The sequence below is a fragment of the Myodes glareolus genome, chromosome 5 (assembly GCF_982192425.1).
Source record: "Myodes glareolus chromosome 5, mMyoGla1.1, whole genome shotgun sequence".
Taxonomy (NCBI): Eukaryota; Metazoa; Chordata; class Mammalia; order Rodentia; family Cricetidae; genus Myodes; species Myodes glareolus.
In genome coordinates this window covers 26,405,557-26,430,187 of record NC_142030.1, presented here as the reverse complement: position 1 = coordinate 26,430,187, position 24,631 = coordinate 26,405,557, and the positions used below count along the sequence as shown (strand labels likewise).

Below are 24,631 nucleotides of genomic sequence, written 5' to 3'. Positions count from 1 at the left end.
ACTTTGAATATCTAGTTTATTTTTTTAAGATATTAACTAGCTTGAAATGGGGCCAGAAGACATTGGATTCTATTGTACTACAGTGAGAAAAAACAACAGACATCTTGTAATATGTGGTATTGTTTATAACCTTAGAGAGTAGTGATGTTTATTCTCTAATGTCAACTTAGTATACTATCCTGGGAATAGATTTAAAGAACATGAAGTTCTATGTTGCATTTGAACAACTTTTCTTTCCACATATAAATAGATTTTTAATATTTTCATTTAATTTGAACCTTAGTGAGGTTCAGTCTTTATACTCTTAGGACTCTTGTGCAGTCTAAAGTACAAATTTGTGACTCATTTATTTTTTCTATCAGCAAAAACGTCTCTTAAATGTGAATTCCTCTTTCAGCTAAGCAGTGTCTAAAGAAAGTCCAAGTCCTTAGTTCTATTGGATGCAGGCAGTGTTTTTCTTTCTTTCTTCTTTCTTTCTTTTCTTTCTTTCTCTTCCTTCCTTTCTTTTTTGGCTTTTCTTTTCTTTTTTTTTAAACTTTTTTCTTTTATTTATTTATTATGTATACAATATTCTGTCTGTGTGTTTGCCTGCAGGCCAGAAGAGGGCACCAGACCTCATTACAGATGGTTGTGAGCCACCATGTGGTTGCTGGGAATTGAACTCAGGACCTTGGGAAGAGCAGGCAATGCTCTTAACCGCTGAACCATCTCTCCAGCCCTCTTTTTTGGCTTTTCGAGACAGGGTTTCTCTGTAGCTTTGGAGCCTGTCCTGGAACTAGCTCTTGTAGACCAGGCTGGCCTCGAATCCACAGAGATCCGCCTGCCTCTGCCTCCCGAGTGCTGGGATTAAAGGTGTGCGCCACCACTGCCTGGCATGTTTATCTTTATGTACAATAAAGTATCAATTGAGTTTCTGTATTTTAAATGTATAACTATACAGCTGGATGAACACTTGAATCCTAGCATCTGAGAAACATAGGGAGGTGGGTCATTAGTTCAGGCTAGGCTGGATGACTAAGTAAGTGCAAAGCCAGCTCATACTAGAGACCTTCATTTCAAAAATAAAAGTCATAATTGTATATCATATATTATGTTAGTTACTTAATAAGTAATATTCATGTAGAAAGATTTTTACAAATAAAATACAAGTCTTTAGTAAATTTTCAGTGTTTAAGATTAATTTTATGAGTGTGTGTCTGTGTGTGCACCTGCCTGAGGAGGCCAGAAGAGGATGTTGGATCCCCTGGACTTGGCTTTGCAGGTAGGTGATTGTGATCCACCTGATGTGGGTGCTGGGAACTGAACCCAGGTTTTCTACCAGAGCAGCAGGTTCTCTGAACTGCTGAGCCATCTCTTCAGCCCTATCACTGTTTTATTTAAAGGACTGAAAATTACTCCAAATGTTGTTTGTTTCCTCAGACAAGGTCTCACTGTGTGGCTCTGGCTGTCCTGGCTGGCCTCAAACTCACAAGAGATCCACCTGCTTCTGAGTGCTGGGATTAAAGGTGTGCACCACTGTGATTGGCTCCAATGTTTTATTTTTAAGGGGAAAATCGTTTCCTTTGAGAATTGCATTGTAGCATGAATAATAAAATTCCAAAGACAGATACTGGAGTTCAACTTGAAGATCAGAAAAGCAAAACAGCCAAACATTAGAGAGACCTTTTACCTCTACCAAATCTTTCGAACTAAAGGGCAAGATCCTGTCTCTACAGATCCTCAGATTGCACACTCCACTGTGTTCCTGTCTCTTCCCTTTATATTCATCTCTAGGCCCAGCTATATCACTCCTGTGTCCTTCTCCCAAGTCCTGGGATTAAAAGTGTGAGACTCCCAAACATAGGGATATAGGCTGTGAGCCACCATTACGTGTATCTGTTTATTTTCTTCTCCTCCTCCTCCTCCTCCTCCTCCTCCTTTTCCTCCTCCTCCTCCTCCTTTTCCTCCTCTTGCTCCTCCTCCTCTTCTTCCTCCTCCTCCTCCTCTTCTTCCTCCTCCCCCTCCTCTTCTTCCTCCTCTCCTAAGTAGATTGGTGCTGCCAGGAGCAGACATGTCTCATTGTCACAAAATAAGAGAGCCTATGTTATTAAGACATCTTAAGTGCCTTATTCTGTAGATTTCTGAAGTATTTGAAGATGAGTATCTAAAATTATCTTTGAACTCGAAAACATACCTAATATGACTACAAGTTTGATTATAATAGATGATTAACTACCAACCTGCATTTCCTTATTACCCTAAACATTTGATAATAATAATTTTCAAGGACTAGAAATTTTCATTACACTGTTAAGTGAGTTGTATAGGTACAATACCTTGAATACATGTACATACGATTAGAAACATGTGTACAGTATGTTTTAACAAAATTATTCTCAAATTTGTATCCATATACAAAATTTGTATACGATATTCAAAATTTCAATACAGTGTAAAACTTTTAAAACTAATAGTTGTTTTAAAAGTTAAAAGTAGATGCAGTAATCTACCTTCTTATCATATCTATATTCCCCTTTTTCTTTTCAAAACAAAAACCTTGAGTCTGATTTTCTTTATTTAGGATTTTTCCTAACCATTATCAATAACAGCTTGTAACCAACCCCTCTAAACAATGACAAATATCCATAAACCATTGAGTGACCAAAAACCACTCACCCCATCTCTTGGGAATGTGGGCATTGTATTTTTAAGTTTACTTCTTGCTTTCTGGGGGTGACAGTATCTTTAGGGGATCTGGAAAAGAAAAATTTGGGTTAATTATCAAGTCCTGGGAGAGGTAGCTGTATCATTTGTTGTCCAGTCTTTGCTACAGCATTCTGTTAAGCTGGATCATCTCAAATAACCACATCGAAATTGTTCAGAGCAGTTTGTAGTCCAAAGCTGATCTTAAGATGGTGGTTTTCAGTTTAGTGTTGTTGTCATAGTCTTGGATAAATTGTTGTTGTGGGCCCTTTCCTCCTTTTGAAGATTTGAAAGGTTGCTGTTAGGCATGCTCATGGTTCACTGCAGAAAACTGCTAGAAACTCAAGCCCCAAAACATATATGTATATATCTTATAAATCTTATACCTTAAGAAAAGCTGTCAATATAAAACTAAAGGATTATGAAAATTGTCCTTAGATTTTTTGCTGTTCTTCTGTTCCATGTCAGGTGGCTCTTCTGACATGAGACAGAGATATTGGATTTTACTTTCATAAGCATGCTTGAGTTTAGAGAAGGGAGAAAACCAGACCCCAACTCCAAAGGCAGCTTTAATCTTTCTCATTATCATTTGGAAAACTCAAAGTTAATAATGCATTATGCACTTTATTTCTGGGGGGTATTTATCATGCCTTTCTGTTTATTTAACATATCCTTTAGAGTTTGATTTGATTTTTTATAACTGCCTGCCCTGTAGGATTGTGGTATACCTATAATATGCTTTATATGATAATAAGCAAAGAACTGTTTCATTTTCTTAGAGACATATACTGGAGCACTGTCTGTCTTTATTTGTGCAGATATACTCATGGTGGCCATAATTTCTAGCAAATGTGTGATTACTGAATCATCCTTTTCCAAACTCAAAGTAGTTGCCCATTGAAATCCTGAATAGGTATTGGTGTGGTGTACATATTTTAGTTTTCCAAATTCTAGAAAATGAAGCATACCCATCTGCCAGATTTTATTTCTTAGAATACCATTTGGGTTACTTTCTGAAGGTAGCGATGTTTGTATAAGGAACAAATACGACATTTTCTTACAATTTCTTCTGACTTGTTACGCGATAGAAAAGTCTTTTTTTTTTAGACCTTTGCTATTGACATAATGTTTTTTTTAAATGAAATTCTGATGTCTCCAGCAAATTTCCACTCAATAATTGATTGATTTCTGCATTACCTTGTACTAGAGGACCTGGCAGATCTGTATGGAGTTGGACATGTGTTATATATATGGGATGATGCCTATTTCTGATTGTATCTTGCAACAGAATAAATAATAAAGTCAATTCTGTATCATCTGGCATAAATTCAATGGTTTTAATATGTGAAACAGCTCTTTCTGTATATTGCAAATTGATAACTATGTTGAGAAGTTCTTTAAAATCCCTTAGTACCACGAGAATAGCATACAATTTGACTTCTGAATAGAATCATAAGGACTTTGATCCACTTTATTAAATTTTTTTTGATTTGTAACCTGATTTTTCTGGTTTATTGGTATCAGTATAGAATGTAGGGGCTTCAGTTATTGGTGTCTCCTATACAATGCGAGGAAGGATTCACTTAGTTCTCTTTATAAGTTGAATTCTTTTACTTTTGGGATAATTGTTGCTAGTCTCTTACAAAAAATTATTACAAGTGCTCCCATAATTTGTCAATTTCATTGTTATTAAAAGGTACTATAATTTTTGCTGGGTCTATTCCTCTTTTTTTACAAATTAACTAAGAGACCTTTTCTATATAAGTTTTTAATTTTTTACTTGGTTTACGTGCATTAAAATTCCTGTAGGGGAATGTCTGGAGGGTAATATGACCAGAACAGTTAAGATTCGGATCCACACAATCCACTTGCACTGTCTGTAATTTTCTCTTCTATCAAAGCCAGTTCTCTCCAGCTTCAGCTGATAATTCCCTGGGACTGTTTAAATCCTTGTCACCGTCTAAGGTTTTGTTTAAATTAATTGATTTATTAGGTTATATCCCAGTAGTGCACCATAGATGGGAAATGTCCCCTAGCAATCTTTGGAAGTCATTAAGAGTTTTCTGTCTAGGTCTCCTAATTTGCACCTTTTGGGGTCTAATTTTTTTGTTAACCTCTTTTATAGCCTAAATAATTAATAGAATCTCCTCTTTGTATTTTTTTCAGGAGTAATTTGTAATCCTCAGCATGGCAAGTTTTTCTTTACTTTTTCAAACATTCTTTCTAAAATATGTACATTTGAATTAGGTAGCAAAATCTTGTTCATATAATGGTAAGGTATAGATTGATGAAATTGCTTACTTTTTGTTTCCAGTGGCTGACTTACAAAATATTGGCAATGGGTGGGGCTTTTTAACATTCTCTTTGGAGAACCTTCCATTGATATCTTTGAGCAGGCTTAGAATTATAAGTAGGCACTGTGAAGGCAAATTTTCCTGTCCTTTGCTCGTAAAGGTATAGTGAAGAAACAGTCTTTTAAATCAATAACCATAAGAGGCCATCTTTTAGGCAATAGAGAAGTCAAGGGAATGCCAGATTGTAGAGAGCCCATTGGCTGAATCACCTTATTAACAGCTCTTAGGTCTGTTACCATTCTCCATTTTCCAGATTTCTTTTTAACAACAAAAAGGGGGAATTCCAAGGACTAGTCGATTCTTCAATATGGTGAACATCTAGTTGTTCACGTACCAGCTGTTCTAAAGCCTGCGGTTTTTCTGTTGTTAAAGGCATTGCTTAACTGACACAGGGAAAAAGCAGATGTGATGGGTGACTGCCTGATGGAGAACCAGCAGCCTAGAGCTGATGAGTCCTGTGGCATTTGGGTCCCAGGTGCTTCTAGAGTTTGGGTGGCAGATGGATACTGTTTCAGAGAGGCTACAACAGAAAAATCCCAAACTCCCTCAGAGAGTTAAAGATAAAAGAAAAGAAAACCTAGCTGGGTGTGGCTGGAGCCCCATGTGCAGCTTTGGTCTTTGCCAATAGCTTAAAAGCCACAGGCAAATGGCTTTTTTCATGAATTCATACTCCAAATGTTGGGTGTCAATTGTAGCACAAATTATAAAACTCAGAGATGGGTATTAGGGTTCAACCTGAAGATCTGAAAGCAAAAACAGCCAAGCCACTAGAGAGTTCTTTCCTTTTTGAAATCTTCAGACTGAAAGAGAGTGAGTTCCTGTCTCTTCTTGTCTCATATTCCTCTCTTGAGCTGGGATTAAAAGCCTGCACCACCACTGCCCTGCCTCTGTGGCTAACTAGTGTGGCTGCTGGGATTAAACATGTATGACTGCTTTGCACTGACCTTCAGACAAAGTTTATTTACTAAAACCCAAACAATATACTGCCATAACTACCGATGTGAGCCCCCACACCTGATCATTTCTGTATCTGGGCTGTGTCAAGAAGTTGCTGCTCACTTGGAGAGAGTGTCTCCCTCCTTTGGGAAAACTGTAATAATCCTGTCCAAAGATATGCCTTTAGGATTCTGACATGGTTTGCTTTGTCATTGAATCATAAAGATTGACTTTCCTAGTTCATTCTGTTGTTGTGATAAAATAGTTTGATCAACAGTGTGGTGAGGAAAGGATTTATTTGATTTATGTTTTCATGTCACAGGGAATTCAGGGCACAAACTCAAGGCAGGAATCTGGAGCTAGAGACGTGGAAGAATGATGCTTGCTCTTTCGTCCACAGGCTCATACTTAGCTAGCTTTCTTATACAGCCTGTGACCACCTGCCTAGGAATGTTGTTGTGCACAGCAGGCAGGGCTCTCCTGCCTCATTTAATAAGATAGCCCCCTATAGACATGCCCACTGGCTAATTTGACCTAGAGAAATTGTCACTCAAAGCTTTTTCAGATGACTCTAGGCTGTATCATGTTGACAATGAAAACTGATGAAGATACTTTACTACTTGTATTGCTTTAGTCTGTCACATTTTAATTTCTTGTTCCATAGAGCTCGTGTTAATGTTTTAATATAAAACATAGCCCCAACTTTTTAAAGTACCATAATCTTTAAAGTTTTCAACACTCTAAAAGTCCAAGCTCTTATAAAAATCCAGTCTCTTAATTGTGGAACCCTGTAAAATGAAAGTTAGGTTATATACTTCTGAAAGGCAAGAATTCTCATGTAGAAACAATCAAATAAAAGCAAACCCAGCATGCACACGCAGTTTTTTGGAGTTGAGATAGGGTCTCACTGTGTAATTTTGGCTGTCCTGAAACTCACTCTGTAGACCAGGCTGGCCTTGAACTCACAGAGGTCTGCCTGGTTCTGCCTTCTGAGTGTGGGAATTAAAGACATGTGCCCTTACCTTAACCTCATTGTTTTTGATAAAATCTTGGCATCTAATCAAGAAAAATAAAATAGTCAGTTGTAAGCTTTCGTCCTTAAAACAAGAAATTTTTGCTTTGTTTTTTTTTTAAGGAGAAAAGACTCATCTACTTTAAAATATACAGTTAAAATTATTTTTAGTATACCTGTAGACTTGCGTGATTATTGGCATAGTTTAATCTTAGAATATTTTATTAGTCCAAAAAGAAACCTTATCTACATTAGCAGTTACTCTCTACCCATCACTTTCTACTTCAGCTCAAAGCGACCACTAATCTATTTTGTGTGTCTAGATTTGCCTATGTTGGATATGTTGTGTAAGTGATATTTTAAAATATGTGATCTCCTGTGGTAGTCTTCTTTTATTTAGCATTAAGTTTTTGAATGTCATCCACGAGTTAGTGTATATCAGTATTTCATTTCTTTTTATTGTTAAATAATATTCTGATGAAGGGATATAGATCATGACATTTATACATTCTCCATGGATGAACATTTGAGTTGTTACTACTTTTTGGTGGCTATCTCTAATGTTGCTGTGAATATTTTTGTAATGATTTTTGTGTGGATATATGTTTTAATTAATCTTGGAAATAGAATTGGCAAGTTTATGTTTAACTTTCTTTAGAAATTGTCAAACTGTTTACCAGAGAGACATAACTGTAGTTTTTGTTTTTTGGGGGGACAAAGTTTCTCTGTATAGCCCTGACTGTTGTGTGTTGTGGAACTCACTCTATAGACCCCACTGGCCTGGATCCACCTGCCTGAGTCACCACACCTGACTTGGTCCATAGTATTTTGTATTCCTGTGAATATTCTGTGAAGTCCCCACACCTGACTTGGTCCATACTATTTTTGTATATGCCTGTGAATATTCTGTGAAGGTTTTTGTTTCTTTGCAGCCTCACCAAGTTGTTTTTATTTCTTTTAAAATTATTATTATTATTATCCTTGTGGGCTTAATTGGAAATATAACACATTAAAATACAGCAAAATGCCATTTTATGTTCACTAAAGTTGTAAATATTTATAATTATGACCATAGGAAATGACTATATAGAGGTCTGTTATTTTTTATATGACTTCCAGATTGTTTTAGCTTTTTAAGTGGCTCTTGCTGAGATAGTGCTGCTTTTGTGTTCTCATTTTGAATAGTCCTCCAGTTTCCAGTTAATGCTTATATTGATTGTGTTCCTTCCTCTTCACCAAGCAAGGGATGAAACTCGGGGCCTTGAACATACCAGACAGGTACTGCTACCCCTGGACTAACCCCTCCCTAGCTCTGCCTGTACCTTTTTTATCTACTCACCCTTCCAGCGTGTGTTGAGGGCCGTTCTCGCCCTGTTTCCACCTTTTAAAAAAAGAAACCCAGTCTGGCCTTGAATTTGCTTTCTTCCTGCCTCAGCCTCCAGACTGCTGATACTGTAAATGTGGGTCCCATGCCTGCCTGTCCTTAAGAATCTAGTCCTGGGCTCTTGGCTTTGCTCAATGGGTAAAGGTGCTTGTCAATCCTGATGACCTGAATTTGATCCCAGGAAACTCATATGGTAGGTAGAAGGAGAGAACCAAGTTGTCCTCTGACTTCCACACATACGCTATAGTGCGCAAGTATGCATGTGTGTATATGCGCGTGCTCACACACACACACACACAGAGAAAGAGAGAGAGAGAGAGAGAGAGAGAGAGAGAGAGAGAGAGAGAGAGAGAAATCTTAAAGAAAGAAAACTTGTCTAAAAATCAAGTGCTGAAAGAACCCAGAGCATACACTGGTGATCCTTGATTTTATGAAGAGTGTAGCGTAGCTGAGCAAGGCCTAAAATACACTCACGTTTGATTGTTCTCTAGAGCTTTTTATGAGGAAGACCTGTCACCAGGAACAGCGCTCAGGAGTGCTCGTTACTTTTTGTTAGCTGATTCATTGGGTTGTAGTTCTAAAAGCTTTCTGTAAGTAGTTCTCTATCTTCTTTCTGTATTTGAGGCTTTAGAACATACATAAAGTGTTTGGGAGGAAATGATAGAAGATGAGGAAGTCCATTTGTGGGGGGAAAGCCTTTCACAAAGTGTTTCTTTTTTGGATAGCCAGTAGATTAGCATGATGGAGAAATGACTTAGGTTTTAAATTTGTGTTGTGTGTAAATTAAGTAATACAATTTCTTTGGCTCTCCATTCCCTGGCTTCTAAAATGGGAGTATTTCAGATGTTGTTGGGATGAGTGAAACAATCGTACTGCACTGTGTTTGGTGCAACGATCACTCAGATGTCAGCTCTGTTCTCCCTCACCCTAGAGAAGTTTATTTAAAGAAGATCTTTTATAAATAAATAGTGTTCCTTCTTGAAGTAATTAAACTGGTTGTTATCTCAAAGTAACAAGATGATGAGACCATTTTGGCAAGAGTAAATATAGTAATGTACTTAGTTATACACACTGAGCATCTCTAATTTGAATTGTTCACTAGGGATGCTCACTGGCAAAGTCTATGCAAATATTCTAGAATCTGAATTTTAAAACACTTCTGATGACAGGCATCATATGAAAAATACTCAACTTTTAATAATTTCTTAGAATGTCTAAAGAATTGATGTAATCTAAAACCACTATTATTAGAGTTTTAAAAAAATCAATTCTAGACTCTATTTCTATTTTCTTCTTTTTGTCCTCCTCCTTTTTTTTTTTTTTTTAAAGCAGAGTCTTACTATGTAGCCCTGGCTGTCCAGGAAGTCACTTTGTAGTGACTTAAACTCACAAATACCTGCCTGCCTCTGCCTCTCAAAGTGTTGGGATTAAAGGTGTGAGCCAATATATATGCCTGGCTAATCTCTTACTATTTCAAGTTATATTTTTAGTAAAAAAAAAAAATACTGTTTTCTCTCTCTCCCTTTTGGGGACAGAGTCTTGTAGTTCAGATGGCATCAAGTCACTGTGGCCCTGAATTTCTACTTTTTGTCTCTGTCTCCCTAGAGCTAGGATTAAAGTGACCACACCCTCTTTATAGTGCTGGGGATTCAAACCATGGCTTTGTGTAAGCTAGGCAAGCAAACTAACAACTAAGGTATGTAACAGGCTGTCAAGTACAGATTATTTACAGGAAGAGATTTTTTTACTTGTACCCTAAATCAGTTATATCCCCTTACTCCCTCTTTTTTTTTTCTCAGACAGGATTACTTTATATAACCCTGGCTATCTGACTTTGTAGACTAGGCTGGCCCGGGACTCAGAGATCCACCTGCCTCTGCCTCCTAAATGATGGGATTAAAGAAGTGCGCCATCACTGTCCAGCCAGTTATTGATTTGTTATTTTGCATCTGTAGTTTGTGCGGATGCTGATACAAGATAGGTCAAACATTTTAAGAATTTATATTTCATCCTTGTACTGAAAATCATGACTATGTCTTAATTGAGAAAACTGTTGCTTTTATATGAATTAAGCCACTGACACATCATTATAGGTGGAGTTTGTTTTGCATTTTGAGCAATGCTTTCCATAAGCACATCGAATGCCCCTTACAGTTTGAATAAATTCAGACTCTACTAGGATCCTGTCGTCCATTATTATTGTTAATCTGGTGGCATAGTTCTTGTGTTGTATTTAATATGAAAGTTTTCAGTTTTGGTAGAAAAGTAAATTCAGCAGAAATCTTTTCTCTGGCCTGGTTTAGACAACTCTATATCACTGATTGTACCCAAGGTGCTATTTTAGCTAATTTTAGGTTTATCTGGTATTTTGCTTGTTTTTTTTTTTTAATGCTCTTTATAGAGGAGATTTGTTTTGTTTGTTTTTATTTAGAGGGTAGAATAATGATCACCTTTTATCAGTTTGAGCACAAATCATTGTAATATAAGTGCTATAAATTAGCAAGTTTTGTGAGTGGGCTGTCCTGTCTCCATTTAAGGCCACCAGTAGAAGAGGTGGAAAATGTTTTTGTCACGTTAGACCAAGGAGCTACAGCTCCAAGAGCAGCTTCTGGGTGACCGGTCTTCAGGTGCTTTACTTTTAGAGCTGTGGCCTAGGGTTTGGGAGGGATAATACAAAATATTTACTATTTCTCATAACAAAGTTTTCTTTGTATTTTTAGTAGTTTTTTCAGATTTTAACTATTTCAATATGCTTTTATTTGATAATTGAGGAGTATGATCTTTCAAAGGTCTTATTGCCTTTTTCATGTTTCTTGTATTTCTCTGTCCAGTTTACATACTTGTTGGTTTTCCGGTTTTGTTTGGTGATCTTGCTATCCCTGCTTCTATTCTTATTGCAGTGCTTCTGTTGAAAAATACTTGTATTTGGGCAAGTACTCCACCATTGATCTATAGCCATTTATACACATAGCTTATGAAGGGTTCTCTGAGTAATGGGTTAAACATTTAAAATTAAAATGCCCTAATTGACCCTGTTTAGTTTGTCTTTCACTGTGTTATTCAGAGGGTTCCCAGTTCCCTCCATCCTCTTCTTTCTCAGTAGTCATCTTATTTGTTTGTTTGTTTCTTTGTTTAGGTAAGAGGCTGCCTATGCTCAGTTGAGTATATCCATAGCTATTCATAATGTGGAAGCAATCAAGTAAATCCCTAGAACTCATTAGGTCTACTGAGTATGTTTAGTTTGAGGTTCATTTCTTGAATAGGTTCATTCTTGAATATCAAAAGCATTTAGAGGGCTTTATTTTCAGGTTTCTGTTTTATTCTGTCTGTAGCTCAACTCTTAGAGTTAGTTAAATAATCTGAGTCAGTGTCTTAGTTTTCTGTTGCGGTCACAAAAAACATAACCAAGGAAACTTATAAATGAAAGCGTTTAATAGGGTTCATGATTTTTTTTTTTAGAGGGCTGGAGTCCATTATGGCAGAACAAAGACATGGCAGTGGCAGGAACCACTGGGAGCTCATGTCTCATGAACAGGAGGGAGAGAGAGCACTGGAATGGCGTATGTCTTTTGAAACCTCAGAACTCTTGCTCCGTGATACATCTCTGTCAAGGTCATACTTCCTAAACCGTTCTTACCAGCTGGGATTAAATATTTAACCATTAGCCAGTTGGGGGGGCATTGTCATTCAAACCACCATAGTTAGTATTCCAGGTTGTCTTCTGTGATTAATTTTAAGTATCAAATAAAAAATTGCCAGTTGCTTAGTACAAATTAAGAGCTTTGGGCTAGCTAACTAGGTGTTAAAATTAGTTGTCTGATATGTTCTCAGTCATGATACCTGACAGTCATCTTAGTTTTTCCTGAGATTCAGAGAAGCCTGGGAGCCTGCAAAGACTTGAAAAATTTCAGTCCCTGCTGCCCCAAACCCATGAACTGATGGTTGTTTGATGTCTCTGAGCCTCCGCGGCCTCACTTATAAAATGCAATTATTGGTTAAGCAGAGTAGTTAAGTTTAATAACATTCTAGTATCCTAAGTTGTACAGCCAAACTTGCCATGTATTAAGATATATTTATTTGCTGTTTAAAATATAAAAACAGACAGGGACACACAAATTGGATACTCACTCTGTATTACCTTTATTCAATTAGAAAATGACATGCAAATTAATGAGTTTTATTATAACATTTTCACACATGTATTTCATGTACTTTTATTTATTTTTAAATTTATTTATTTATTTATTTATTTATTTATTTATTTATTTATTTATTATGTATGCAGTATTCTGTGTCCCCAAAAGAGAACTTTCTCCTACAACATCTCAAACTGAATGCCCCTCCCTTCTACTTCCTGTGCATCTCTCTCTCTCTCCGTCCTCCTGCCTCCCCCTCACTCTCCATGTTTTTTTCCTGTCAACTGGTTGTTTGTTCCACCTCTTAACCTATGGTTGACTTTATTTAATCCTATTTACAATATTGAAGTGGAAAGCTCTTGGATAAAAAGTGTGTGCTTGCACTCAGCAACAGTACAACTAGGCAGGTGTTTCCAGTAAATAACACAATCTTGGGGTTGATAGTGTGCTAATACCCCGCAGCAATAGATCCTTTCAGTATATGTACCATTTTTTAAGAAAAATCTAAAACTGTATTTTACATGTCATGAAATTCACTTATGTGAAGTATACAGGGGCTGAGGAGAAGGCTTGATCAATAAACCACCTGATTGACACAGCATAAGAACTTGAGTTCAGATCCTAACGGTCCGCATTAAAAAAGAAAGCCAAGTGCATTATCATAAACCTATAATCCTACACTGGAGGGGCTGAAACAGGAGAGATTCTGGGGCTTGCTGACCAGTCAGTCTAGCCAATTCAGTAAGTTCCATATTAGGTGAGATAGAGAGACAGGAAGGGAGGAACCCAGTCCCCACAAAATAGTGGAAGGTGATAGAGTCCCTTGACCTCTGGCCCCCACACATGTACATACAGAATCACAAAGTATACAGTTAGAGTATTTTCTTTTTTCATTTACTTATTTGTTATATATTTTTGATATAGAGTCTTACTGTGTAGCTCTGGCTGTTGTGGAATTTACCATGTAGACGATGCGGTCTCAAACTTTGCTCTGATTAAAGGCATGTGCCACTATGCTTGGCTGAGTTTTTTTTTTTTTTCTTAAAAAAATATACGGAGAAGTACCAGGATCTTAGCTATCATTACCAGCTATTACAGGGTAATATAGCTATCACTACCACAATCCTGTTTTCAAATATTTAGTGTTCCATCAAAAAAAATATTAAGCACAGAAACCACCCTCTGTTAATCATTAACCTCTCTCCCTGGTGTTTGGCCTCCATTAATCTTTCTGTGCCTGTAGAGGTGAAGACAGTTTCCCTGTCTTGGATATTGAACATAATTGGAAACATACAAAATTTGGGTTTTATGTCTGTCTTCTTTTACTTACTATAGTATTTTTAAGGTACCCAAGTGTCTTCTATTGCTGTGAAGAGACACCATGGCCACAGGAACTCTTAGAAGGAAAACATTTCATTGGGGCTGGCTTACAGTTTCAGAAATTTAGTCCGTTATCATGGCAGGAAATGGTGGCATGCAGGCGGGCATGGTGCTGGAGAAGAAGCTGATAGTTGTGCATTTTGATCCGCAGGCAGCAGATGGTGACTGTGTACCACACTGGACATAGTTTGAGCATATAAGGCTTTGAGAAGCCTGCCTCTACAGTGACACACCTACTCCAGCAAGGCCACTCTTCCTAATAGTGTCACTCCCTATGGGCTGAGCATTCAAACTCAATAGTCTGTGTGGCCATACCTGTTTAAACCACCATATCACATCATAAAATGTAGTAGTATTTTATTTTTTTGTGGATGATTTAGATTTCATTGTCTTAGATACCCCACATTTTATTGATCTATTAATTGATTGGTAAACATTTGAATAATTTTTACCATTTATCTATTATGAATAATGTTGCTGTAAATATTCAAGAACAAGGTAGTTTTTTAAAAATATTTTTATAAATTTGATAATTTCATACAATATAATTTTAATCATATTTTCATCTGTATCTCTTCCCAAATTCACCCCTGCCCTTCTATACCCATTTCAACTTCCTCTTCAAAAAAGAAAATACCCTAGAGTCCAGTTTGTGCTGCCCATATATTTCTGGGTCTTATCCATCCACTGGAGCATGGTTGATCTACCAGGATCCACATCTTTAAAGAAAACTGACTTTTCCTCCCAGAGAAGTCATCAACTGTCCATAGCTCATCAGGGATAGGGGCTCATGAACCATTTCTCCCTCCATGCTAGGCCGTTGACTGGCTTGATCTTGTGCAGGCACAGCTATTGTGAGTTCATGAGAATAGCAGTTCTGTCATGTTCAGAAGACAGTTTTGCTTTGCCCTCTCTTGACCTCTTGCTCTTATAGTCTTTTGCTCCCCTCCTCCTTGATGGTCCCTAAGCCTTGGGGTAGAGTTTTATGTAGTATTGATATCTCATTTGGACTGGAGATCGGGCTCAGAGTTATGAACACTTGCTTCTCTTAAAATAATACCAAGGTTCACTTCCCAGCACCCACCCAATTCCAGGGTTCTGTTGTTCTAGCGTCCTCAGGCACATATATGCAGACAAAACACTCATACCCATAAAATAAAAATAAAAAAAATAAGTAGAATAGATGGTGCATTTGTGACTGAGCATGCCACTAACACTTCCTGACCTGACCCTCGGATCAGGCGTGAGTTTCTACATTAACTACTATCCATTGCACAATTCCTCCTGATTTGATCTGAGATCTGAGAGCTTCACTAATCTGTGAGTAGAGAGATACAAATTAGAGAGCAAGTTGATATTATGTTCATTTAGCAAAATAATAGTAATAGGTTCATCCCTGGGTCGTGTGTGTTTCCCAGCCATGGATTATTGGCCAGATTTACAGTACCAGGTAGTGTTTCTCCCTGTATAGCAGGCCTTAAATCCATTGAGGAGATAGTTGGGCTATTCCTGTAGATGGAAGTTTCTGTCTTGCCTGGTCCCTCAGCTGTTCATTCTAAAATAAGCACACAGAGGCTTATATTAGTTATAAACTGTTTGATTTATAACTCAAGCTTATTACTAACTAGTTCTTACAACTTAAATTCACCTATAATTCTTATCTGTGTTTAACCACATGGCTTGGTACTTTTTTATTCTCATCTTGCTTCTTCTGCCTCTGGCTGGTGACTGTGCCTCTGCCTTTCCTCTTCCCAGAATTCTCCTAGTCTACTTGACCCGCCTATACTTCCTGCCTGACTACTGACCAACAGCATTTTAGTAAAACAATATGAGTGACAAATCTTTACAGAAACTTCCATCTATGCAATTGCTTTACCAACCCTAAGCCATATATGTATGTGTTATTGTTGTTTTGTTATTGCTGTTTTCTTGTTAATGGAGTCAAATCCAGGGTGTCTCTGCTTGACAAATGATCTATCACTATGCTATATCCTCAGCCCCTGTCTACATTCTCACCTTTTGGATGTGCATGTCCTTTTAAAGAATTAGCATATCAATAAAGTAAAACACTTCCTTTGGAATTTGATTGAGAATAAAAATGTTTCATTAACAACACTTTTAATGACTGAGTGTGGTGGCCCGCCTTTTAACCACAGTAGAGGTTAGGGACGCAGAAGCAGGCAGATCTCTGAGTTGAAGGCAAACCTGACTTTATAAATTCTAGAGCAGCTCAGACTCTATAGAGAGACATAGTCTCAAAACAAGACATTTAATGACTACCTATATTTTGCATGTTTATATTCTTGTGCCATGTTTTCCTTAACATTTTCTCACTGTTTGCCAAGTGTGATAATATTTGAAAGATTTCTAGGAGAATCACTTAAGCCTTGAAATACAGTTGTGCTTGAGCATTAGAAGAACCTGTTCTTAAGAGGAAATAATTTTAGGTGTTTAATGCATTTATTCGTGCCAATTTTTGAGCTAAGACAGATATTGCTATTGGTAATTGAATTTACATAATCTTGAAAAGATTACATTTTGGTCAAATTTAATTTAGTTTATATAGGTGACTAAGATTTGTCTGTCAGTGATTTAAAATCTGGACTTTGTCAGACTTTAATTTTTGTAGACATGTAGCAGTAGATTAGCAACAATAAAAATAACCAGGAGAAACAACTTAATAAATCAGCAGAAGATTTTTATCCTGAAATCAAGTTTATTTGACAAATATGAACACTAGTTTAATTTACTCTCTAAAGCAGATATATGCAGGGAATGATGGTTGAGTACTGTTGAGAGTGAAGGAACAGAAAATAGAACGGCTTTTAGTGACTTGTACCTGCCAGGAGCAGAGTTAGAGCTGTAAATCTGAACAATTGGACTTTGACTATATTTAACAGCAGACTTTAAAAGTATACGTCTTTTGAATTGGAATAAGTGTGCAAATTAAAATATCTTAGTGGGTTTTTCCCCTTAAATACCTGATAAATAGTTTTTGAATTTTCTTTCTTAGAATTAACCATAGCAGCCATGCATCCCACCAATCAGAAGGTATAGTCAGGATCATTAGGAGTTCAAAGTCATCATCATTTGCTTTGATTTGAGAGCTAATACAGTAATCAAGGACATGAAATGTAGATATCCTCCTTGGTTAAAAGTCTGGTTCTGCTGCTTGCCAGCTGTTGGCTCCAGGGCAGGAATGATCATTGTTCTGTACCTATGAGCTCATGATGATGATGGTCATCTTTTAATGTGGTTAGTGGGCATGAGCATGAAGTCTCTTTTTAGGATGACACAGATATTCTAAGACTGGTATATGGTAATAGCTAAATCCTCTGTAAATTTAAAATTACTAGATTGTACATCTCCTGTGTGGATTCTAATCCAGTAAAACTTTTTTTTTCTTTTTAATTTCTTTCTTTGTTTTTTTTCTTAGACAGGTTGTCAGTATGTAGCTCTGGCTGTTTTGAAACTTGCCATGTAGACCAGGCTGGCTTCAAACTCACAAACTGCCTGTCTCTCACTGAGTCCTATGAATAAAGGTGTGTGCCATCAATGCCTGGCCAGTAAAGCTGTTTTAAAGCATAAATGGGTTTGAAACTTATTTCGTAGTGATTGTCTTAGGTGTTAAAGTGGTTCTTCTTCTTTTTTTTTTTCTTTTCTCTTTTTTCCCCCTCCCATTTGAAACAGAGTTTCACTGTGTAACAGTGTCCTGGAACTAGCTCTGTAGACCACGCTGGGCTGGCCTCAAACTCACAAACATGCGCTTGCCTCTACCTCCCAAGTGCTATGGTTAAAGACGTGAACCACAACCTCCCGACGGTATTGAAGATTTAGTGGATGGAAGAATTAGCATTTTTATGGATAGAAGCCATTATACTAAGTTTAAAAGTTAGGGCTCATACATTTGTTAATTTACTGTAGACTTCATTAAATTATTTTATTTTATATGTATGGGCGTTTTGCCTAAATGTGTGTCTGTGTACCACTTCCGAACCTGATGCCCAAGGAGGCCAGAAGGCATCGAGATCCCCTGAAATTGGAGTTACAGATGGTTGTGAACCACCATATGGGTACTGGGACTTGAACATGGGTCCTGAAGTCATCAGTCAGTGTTCATAACTGTTCAGCCATCTCTTCAGTTACAATTTATTGTAATCTCTAGCTGTTAAGGCTGTTATAGTCCTCTTGTACACACATCTGGGTATCCATACTCATTAGACAAACTTCACATTTGGAAAAGGTGCCACGTCCCCACCACTGTAATCCTACATCCTCGAAGTGATTTTTTTTTTTCTCTTTCCTCTCAACCCAATCAAATGCTGGCCTTGTTTGTAACTTTCTGAAAACACCTTTGTTTAGATTCTTGGATGCCCACTGAACAGAAACTTGAAATCTCAGATCATCGTCGTATCGTAGCAGAACCTCAGCCTATCCTTTGCCTGGGGAGGAGCCAGCCCATATGCTGTGGAGATGAACGGGGAGCAGCAGCTGGATGCAGGTATCAGTTCTGCTAAATCCCTCTCCAGAGCGCAGATGCCTGTGTCACTTTGTCTAACTTGTCTTTTCTACCACTAAACTGGAAGCTCTTTGAAGGCATACAGTTTTCATTGCTGTCTTTTGGGTCTGGCAGAGGACCTGGCACTAGGGACTACTGTTTGCTGAAAAAAAAAAACGGTTTTGTTAACAGGCCTCATTTTCTACATAATTGTACTTTGCTGATTATAATTGCTTTTAAATATTTTGAATTCATAGGAAGTTGCAAAGATTGTGTTAATAGGTTCCATGTTCCCCTTGATTCAGTTTCTGTCATGTAACTGTTATATAAAATGTTTTATGAGCATTGATAAGGTTCCCTGGAACTGGAATTAGAGACAGTTGTGAACCACCATGGGGTGCTGGGAATTGAACTCAGGTCTTCTGGAAGAGCAGTCAGCTCTTTTAACCACTGAGCTATCTCTCCAGCCCCCTCACTACACTTTTTAATCTGAGGCAGTTATTAATCTGCTATCTTTGTAATTTTGCCATTTAAAGATGCCTCATGAATAAAGTTAGTATATGACCATTTGACGTTTTTCCCTGAAATGATTTTGATGAGTTGACAGTCTTTCATGTCAAAGTTTATTAACTTTAAACACTAATTGATTACTTAATTTTTATGTGTATTTCTGTGGTATGAGCATGACATGGTTTACATGTAAAGATGGGAGGACAGCTTGGGAGTGTAAGTTCTTGTCTTCCACCATGTGAGCCCTAATGATTGAACTCAAGTAGCAAATGCCTTTGCCTCCTGAGCCATCTTGCCAGCTACAATTTGTTACTTTGCATTATGAGTCACATTTCATGAATGTATTGCACTTATATCAACCACTCATGTTTTCATTCATTTTGATTTTTCTAATTTTAGCTATTGCAAATAAATTTTTATCAATAATTATGGATACAGTAATCTATTTTGGGAGGAAAAATGCCAATGAATGCATTTTTTGTCTTAACATTTTTTAATTTTTAAAAATTATTTATTTATTTATTATGTATCTCTTATTCTGTCTGTGTGTATGTCTGCAGGCCAGACCTCATTACCGATGGTTGTGAGCCACCATGTGGTTGCCGGGAATTGAACTCAGAACCTTTGGAAGAACAGGCAATGCTCTTAACCACTGAGCCATCTCTCCAGCCCTTAACATTTTTTTTATTGATATTTATTGAGCTCTACATTTTTCTCTGCTCCCCTCCCTGCCTTTCCCCTCCCCCCTTCAATCCTCCCCCATGGTCCCCATGCTCCCAATTTACTCAGGAGATCTTGTCTTTTTCTACTTTCTATTTTCCATGTAGATTAGATCTATGTAAGTCTCTCTTAGTGTCCGCATTATTGTCTAAATTCTCTGGGATTGTGGTTTGTAGGCTGGCTTTCTTTGCTTTATGTTTAAAAACCACCTGTGAGTGAGTACATGTGATAATTGTCTTTCTGGGTCTGGGTTACCTCACTCAAAATAATATTTTCTAGCTCCATCCATTTTCCTTCAGAATTCAAGCTGTCGTTATTTTTTTCTGCTGTGTAGTACTCCATTGTGTCAATGTACCACATTTTTCTTATCCATTCTTTAACCGAGGGGCATTTAGGTTGTTTCCAGGTTCTGACTATGACAAACAAAGCTGCTATGAACATAGTTGAGCACATGTCCTTGTGGTACAATTGAGCATCCTTTGGACATATACCCAAAAGTGGTATTACTGGGTCTTGAGGAAGGTTGTTTCCTAATTTTCTGAGAAATTGCCATACTGACATCCAAAGGGGTTGTACCACCTTGCATTCCCACCAGCAATGCAGAAGTGTTCCCTTTTCCCCACAACCTCTCCAGCATAAGTTGTCATCAGTGTTTTTGATCTTGGCCATTCTTTCAGGTGTAAGATGGAATCTCAGAGTTGTTTTGATTTGCATTTCTCTGATGACTAAGGATGCTGAACATTTCCTTAAGTGTCTTTCAGCCATTTTAGATTCCTCTGTTGAGAGTTCTCTGTTTAGGTCTGTACTCCATTTTTTTTATTGGATTATATGACCTTTTGGTGTCCAATTTTTTGAGTTCTTTGTATATTTTGGGGTTAGTGAAGATCTTTTCCCATTCTGGAGGCTGTCGTCTTGTCTTGTTGATGGTGTCCTTTGCTTTACAGAAGCTTTTCAGTTTCAGGAGGTCCCATTTATTAATTGTTTCTCTCAGTGTTTGTGCTGCTTGGGTTATATTTAGTTTCTATAATTCCTTCAGATTGTGTTTTCTTTATTTTTTTCTATATCAGTTTTCAAGTCCTGAATAGTTTCTTTTATATGTTTGAGTTCTTTTTCTTGGTTTTCTTTAAGTGATTTGCTGATATATCTTCCAATATTTTTTGTTTGTTTTTTTTCTCCATTTCTTTAAGGGAATTTCTCATTCCATCTTTAAGAATTTCAAACATTCTCTTGAGGTTATTTTTTAGATCTATTTCTTCTTGTTCGTCCGTATTTGGTTGTTCAGGTCTTGCTGTTGTAGGGTCTTTAGGTTTTACTGGTGTTGTGTTGCTCTTCATGGTGTAGCATGTGATCTTACCTTTTCTACTCATCCTTTCCTCTAATAGGTGTGGTTGGGGCTGTCTGAGATTCTGTTGAGTAATCTTCTAGGTGCCAGTGAATCCAAAGCTCAGATAGTTGTTCCTCGTGGTACAGACAATGTCACAGTTCTAGTTAACTATCATATATAACTATCATACCATATTGGTCCAGAAGCAATCCACAGGATTGGTTATCCCTGTTCCTGGAGGTAGCTCAGTGCTCCTGTGCTTTGATCTGCTCCCTTGGAGTTTGCTGTCTCAGGCCTACTTTGGGCTAGGCTGCTGGCTTTGATCTGTTTCTGTAAATCTTGGTCTGGATCTCCTCCTGCAGAAGTCCCTGGCTTGGAGTTGGACCTGTTGTGGTGGAGATCCCTCACTCTGGATCTGGTTGCTGGTTCAGTCGTGGTCCACCCCATGTCCTGGGACAGGGTTCGCTCCTGGCTTCTGCTCCCTGTGGAGCTTGTTTCCTCCGGGTCTCTCTGTCCTCAGAGTCTCATTCAGTTCCATTCCTGTGGCAATGAGTGCATTTTTTTATTTATTTTAATTTCTGTTTGAGAATTTTATATGTGAATGTGTGTTTTAATCAAATTCATTGTCATTCCCTCCCCTCCAACTCTTCCAAAACCCCTAGCTGTTTTTTCCCTCTTAAGTTCTTGTGCCCTTTTTAAAAATCTAGTGAGTCCACTTAGCCTATATGTGCACAGATTAGGGCATCTACTAGAACATGAGCAACCTCTCAGGGCTTGCAGCCAAAGAAAACTGACTCTTCTCCAGCAGCCATTACTTGCTAATACATCTTCAGCTGATAGCATTGTGAGCCCCTCCTGCATCTGTGCTGCAGTTTTGACCAGTTTGGTTTTGTGCTTGATGAAGTTGCAACTTCATGGTCTCTGAGTGCTGAGGAGGAAGCAATGTGATGTATATGCTGTATGTGGGACTGAGCACCCTACAGTCTTGAGTGCAATTTCCAAACAGCAATGCAGATAAGATGTCATACTGTTATCCAGGGTGGCCATACCGTTGTTTGTTGTTTTCTTCTCCTTCTCCTTCTCCTTCTCCTTCTCTTTCTCCTTCTCCTCCTCCTCCTCCTCCTTCCTCCTCCTCCTCCTCCTCTTCCTCCTTTTCCTCTTCCTCTTCTTCCTCCTTCTCCTCCTCCTCCCCCCTCCTCCCCCCCTCCTTTTTTTTTTTCTTAATGTTTTGAGACAGGGTTTTATTTAGCTTTGGAGCCTGTCCTAGAACTAGCTCTTGTAGACCAGGCTGGCCTCAAACTCACAGAGATCTGCCTGCCACTGCTTCCCTAGACTGGGATTAAAGGTGTGCACCACCACTGCCCAGCTTCTACATTTTTTTTCTTAATTCATGTATATTAATTATAGATAATTAATATAGATATAATATCTATATAATATAGATAGTAATAGGTTTCATTTCATTATGGCAATTTTCACACATGTATATACTGCACTTTGGTCATATTCTCTTGTCTCCTTTTTCCCACTAGTTCCCGGTTTACTTTCATACCCCTTCTTTTGGTGATCCAGTGAGTTTAATTAGCCTTGCTTATAAGAGCACTGGTGAGAAATTATTTACAGCAGCTTAGGCAATTTACCATTGACTACACCACTGACAAATAAGTCTCTTCTTCCTCCTCCATCAGCCACTGTCTGCCTCTAGCTCCTCGGGGAAGGGTAGAACCTCCTGGGCCCCTTTCCCTCCATTACAGACATTGTTGGGCCCAGGCTTGTGCGGTTTTTACATGGTGATTGCAGCTACTGTGAAGTCATGAATGTGACAGCCATGCCCTGAAGACAGCACTCCACAGCATCCTCTGTTCTTCCCCTTTCCACTGCTCCCCCAGCCTCACAGAGTCGGTAATATCTCGGCCTCATTTAGGCCTGAGCATTTATTTATTTATTTTTAGCACTTTGGCCAGTTACGAGTCTCGGAAGTAATGTCCATCCATAACAAAAAGATAGATAGTATCACTACTCTGTGGGCCTAAATAAATATATTTATAAGGTGATTTAATGGACATAGTATATTCATTCAGCAAAACAAAAGAGGGAGATTTCCCTACTAGGGTATTTGATCTCCCCAGCCATGGACTTTTGACCAAATTTATGGTAGTAGGTATGAATTTTCTTCCTGTGGAGCAGGGCCTCACATCCAATCAGAAAGCAATTGACTGTCCCCATAATAGTCATGCCATTAGTGCACCAGTGGGCACATCTTTTTATTCTTCTCTCATATTACTTTACTCCCTGACTGCAGTTTCATCTTCCTCTACTCCCTTCCGCCATCATTACCCCTACCTTCCCTCTCTCCCAGAACAACTCTTCCAGTTTTCCTTCTTTTAAAAAAAAAAAAGAGTCCATCGCCCAGGGATATCCACTGAACATGGTCTAACAAGATACAGTAAGACTGGGCATAAACCCTCATATCAAGGCTGGATGATGCAACCCAGTAGGAGGAAAAGGGCCCTAAGCACAGGCAAAAGAATCAGAGACACCCTTCATTCCCACTGTTGGGAGTCCCACAAGCACACTAAGCTATGCAACCATAAGATTTATGCAGAGGACCCAGCACAGACTCTTTATGTGTTTGTGAGTAGCTTCAGTCTCTGTGAGCCCCTAAGATCCCTGCTTAATTGATTCTGTAGTGTTGGGTGAGACCGCTTAGCCCCAAAATAATCACACAGAAACTGTATTAGTTAAATCACTTCTTAGCTCATTAGCTCTAGCTTCTCATTGGCTAACTCTTACATCTTAATTTAAACCATCTCCATTAATCTGTGCATCACCACAAGGTCATGACCTACCAGCAAAGTTTCAGCAAGTCTGTCTCTGGTAACGGCTCCATGACTTCTCTTTTGACTCTACCTTCTTCCTTCCAGCATTCAGTTTTATTTTCCCTGCCTATCTAAGTTCTGCCATATCAACAGGCCAAGGCAGTTTCTTTATTCATTAATGGTAATCACAGCATACAGAGGTAAATCCCACACTGTAGGTCGTGTTCTCATGGTATCCTTGGCCCCTCTGGTTCCTCTCCTGCAATCCATTTCTTCAGGGTCCTTCTGGCTCTGCCTGGTGTTTAGCTGTGGGGCTCTGCATCTGCTCCAGTCAGTTGCTGAATGATGTGCCTCTGATGACAGTTGGGCTGGGCGCTAATATATGAGTACAGCAGAATATGATTAGGAATGATTTCATAGACTTTTTTTTTCCCAGTTATATTTAGTTGTGTCCTGGGTCTCTGGACTGCCCTGCCTCTGGTTCTTGGCCATCCAGACAGTATCAGACATGGGCTCCCTCTTATGGCATGGGCCTCAAGTTGGACTAGTCATGGGTTAGCACATCCTTTTTTAAAAAAATTTATTTAAATTTATTTTATGCACATTTGGTGTGAAGGTGTCAGATGCCCTGGAATTGGAGTTACAGATGGTTGTAAGCTGCCATGTGGGTGTTGGGCATTGAACCTAGGTCCTGCGGAAGAGCAACCTATGGTCTTAACTGCTGAGCCATCATCTTTCTAGCCCTAGTGGGCACATCTTAACCCATAGGTTGATAGTGAAACTTATTGGGTCCTTGGTTGAGTAAAATTATTGATAACTTTCCTCCTCTACAACCTTTGTAGCCCCTTCTAGTAATGTGGAAACTAGTCAAGGAAG

At 38.3% G+C, this 24,631-nt stretch overlaps 1 protein-coding gene across 8 annotated transcripts in view; it reads left to right on the top strand.

Moving 5' to 3' along the window:
- Sfmbt1 (Scm like with four mbt domains 1) overlaps positions 1–24,631 on the top strand; it is a 113,343-nt gene that overhangs the window by 42,093 nt on the left and 46,619 nt on the right. For 7 of the 8 annotated variants that reach the window (XM_048421692.3, XM_048421687.3, XM_048421690.3 and 4 more), the window contains one exon: positions 18,247–18,385. In XM_048421692.3, coding sequence (XP_048277649.3) covers positions 18,358–18,385 — 28 coding nt within the window. In that variant the 5' untranslated portion in view covers positions 18,247–18,357. Of the gene's footprint in view, positions 1–11,827; positions 11,981–18,246; positions 18,386–24,631 lie in introns of all 8 variants that reach the window. The other variant, XM_048421688.3, reaches the window with a different exon arrangement.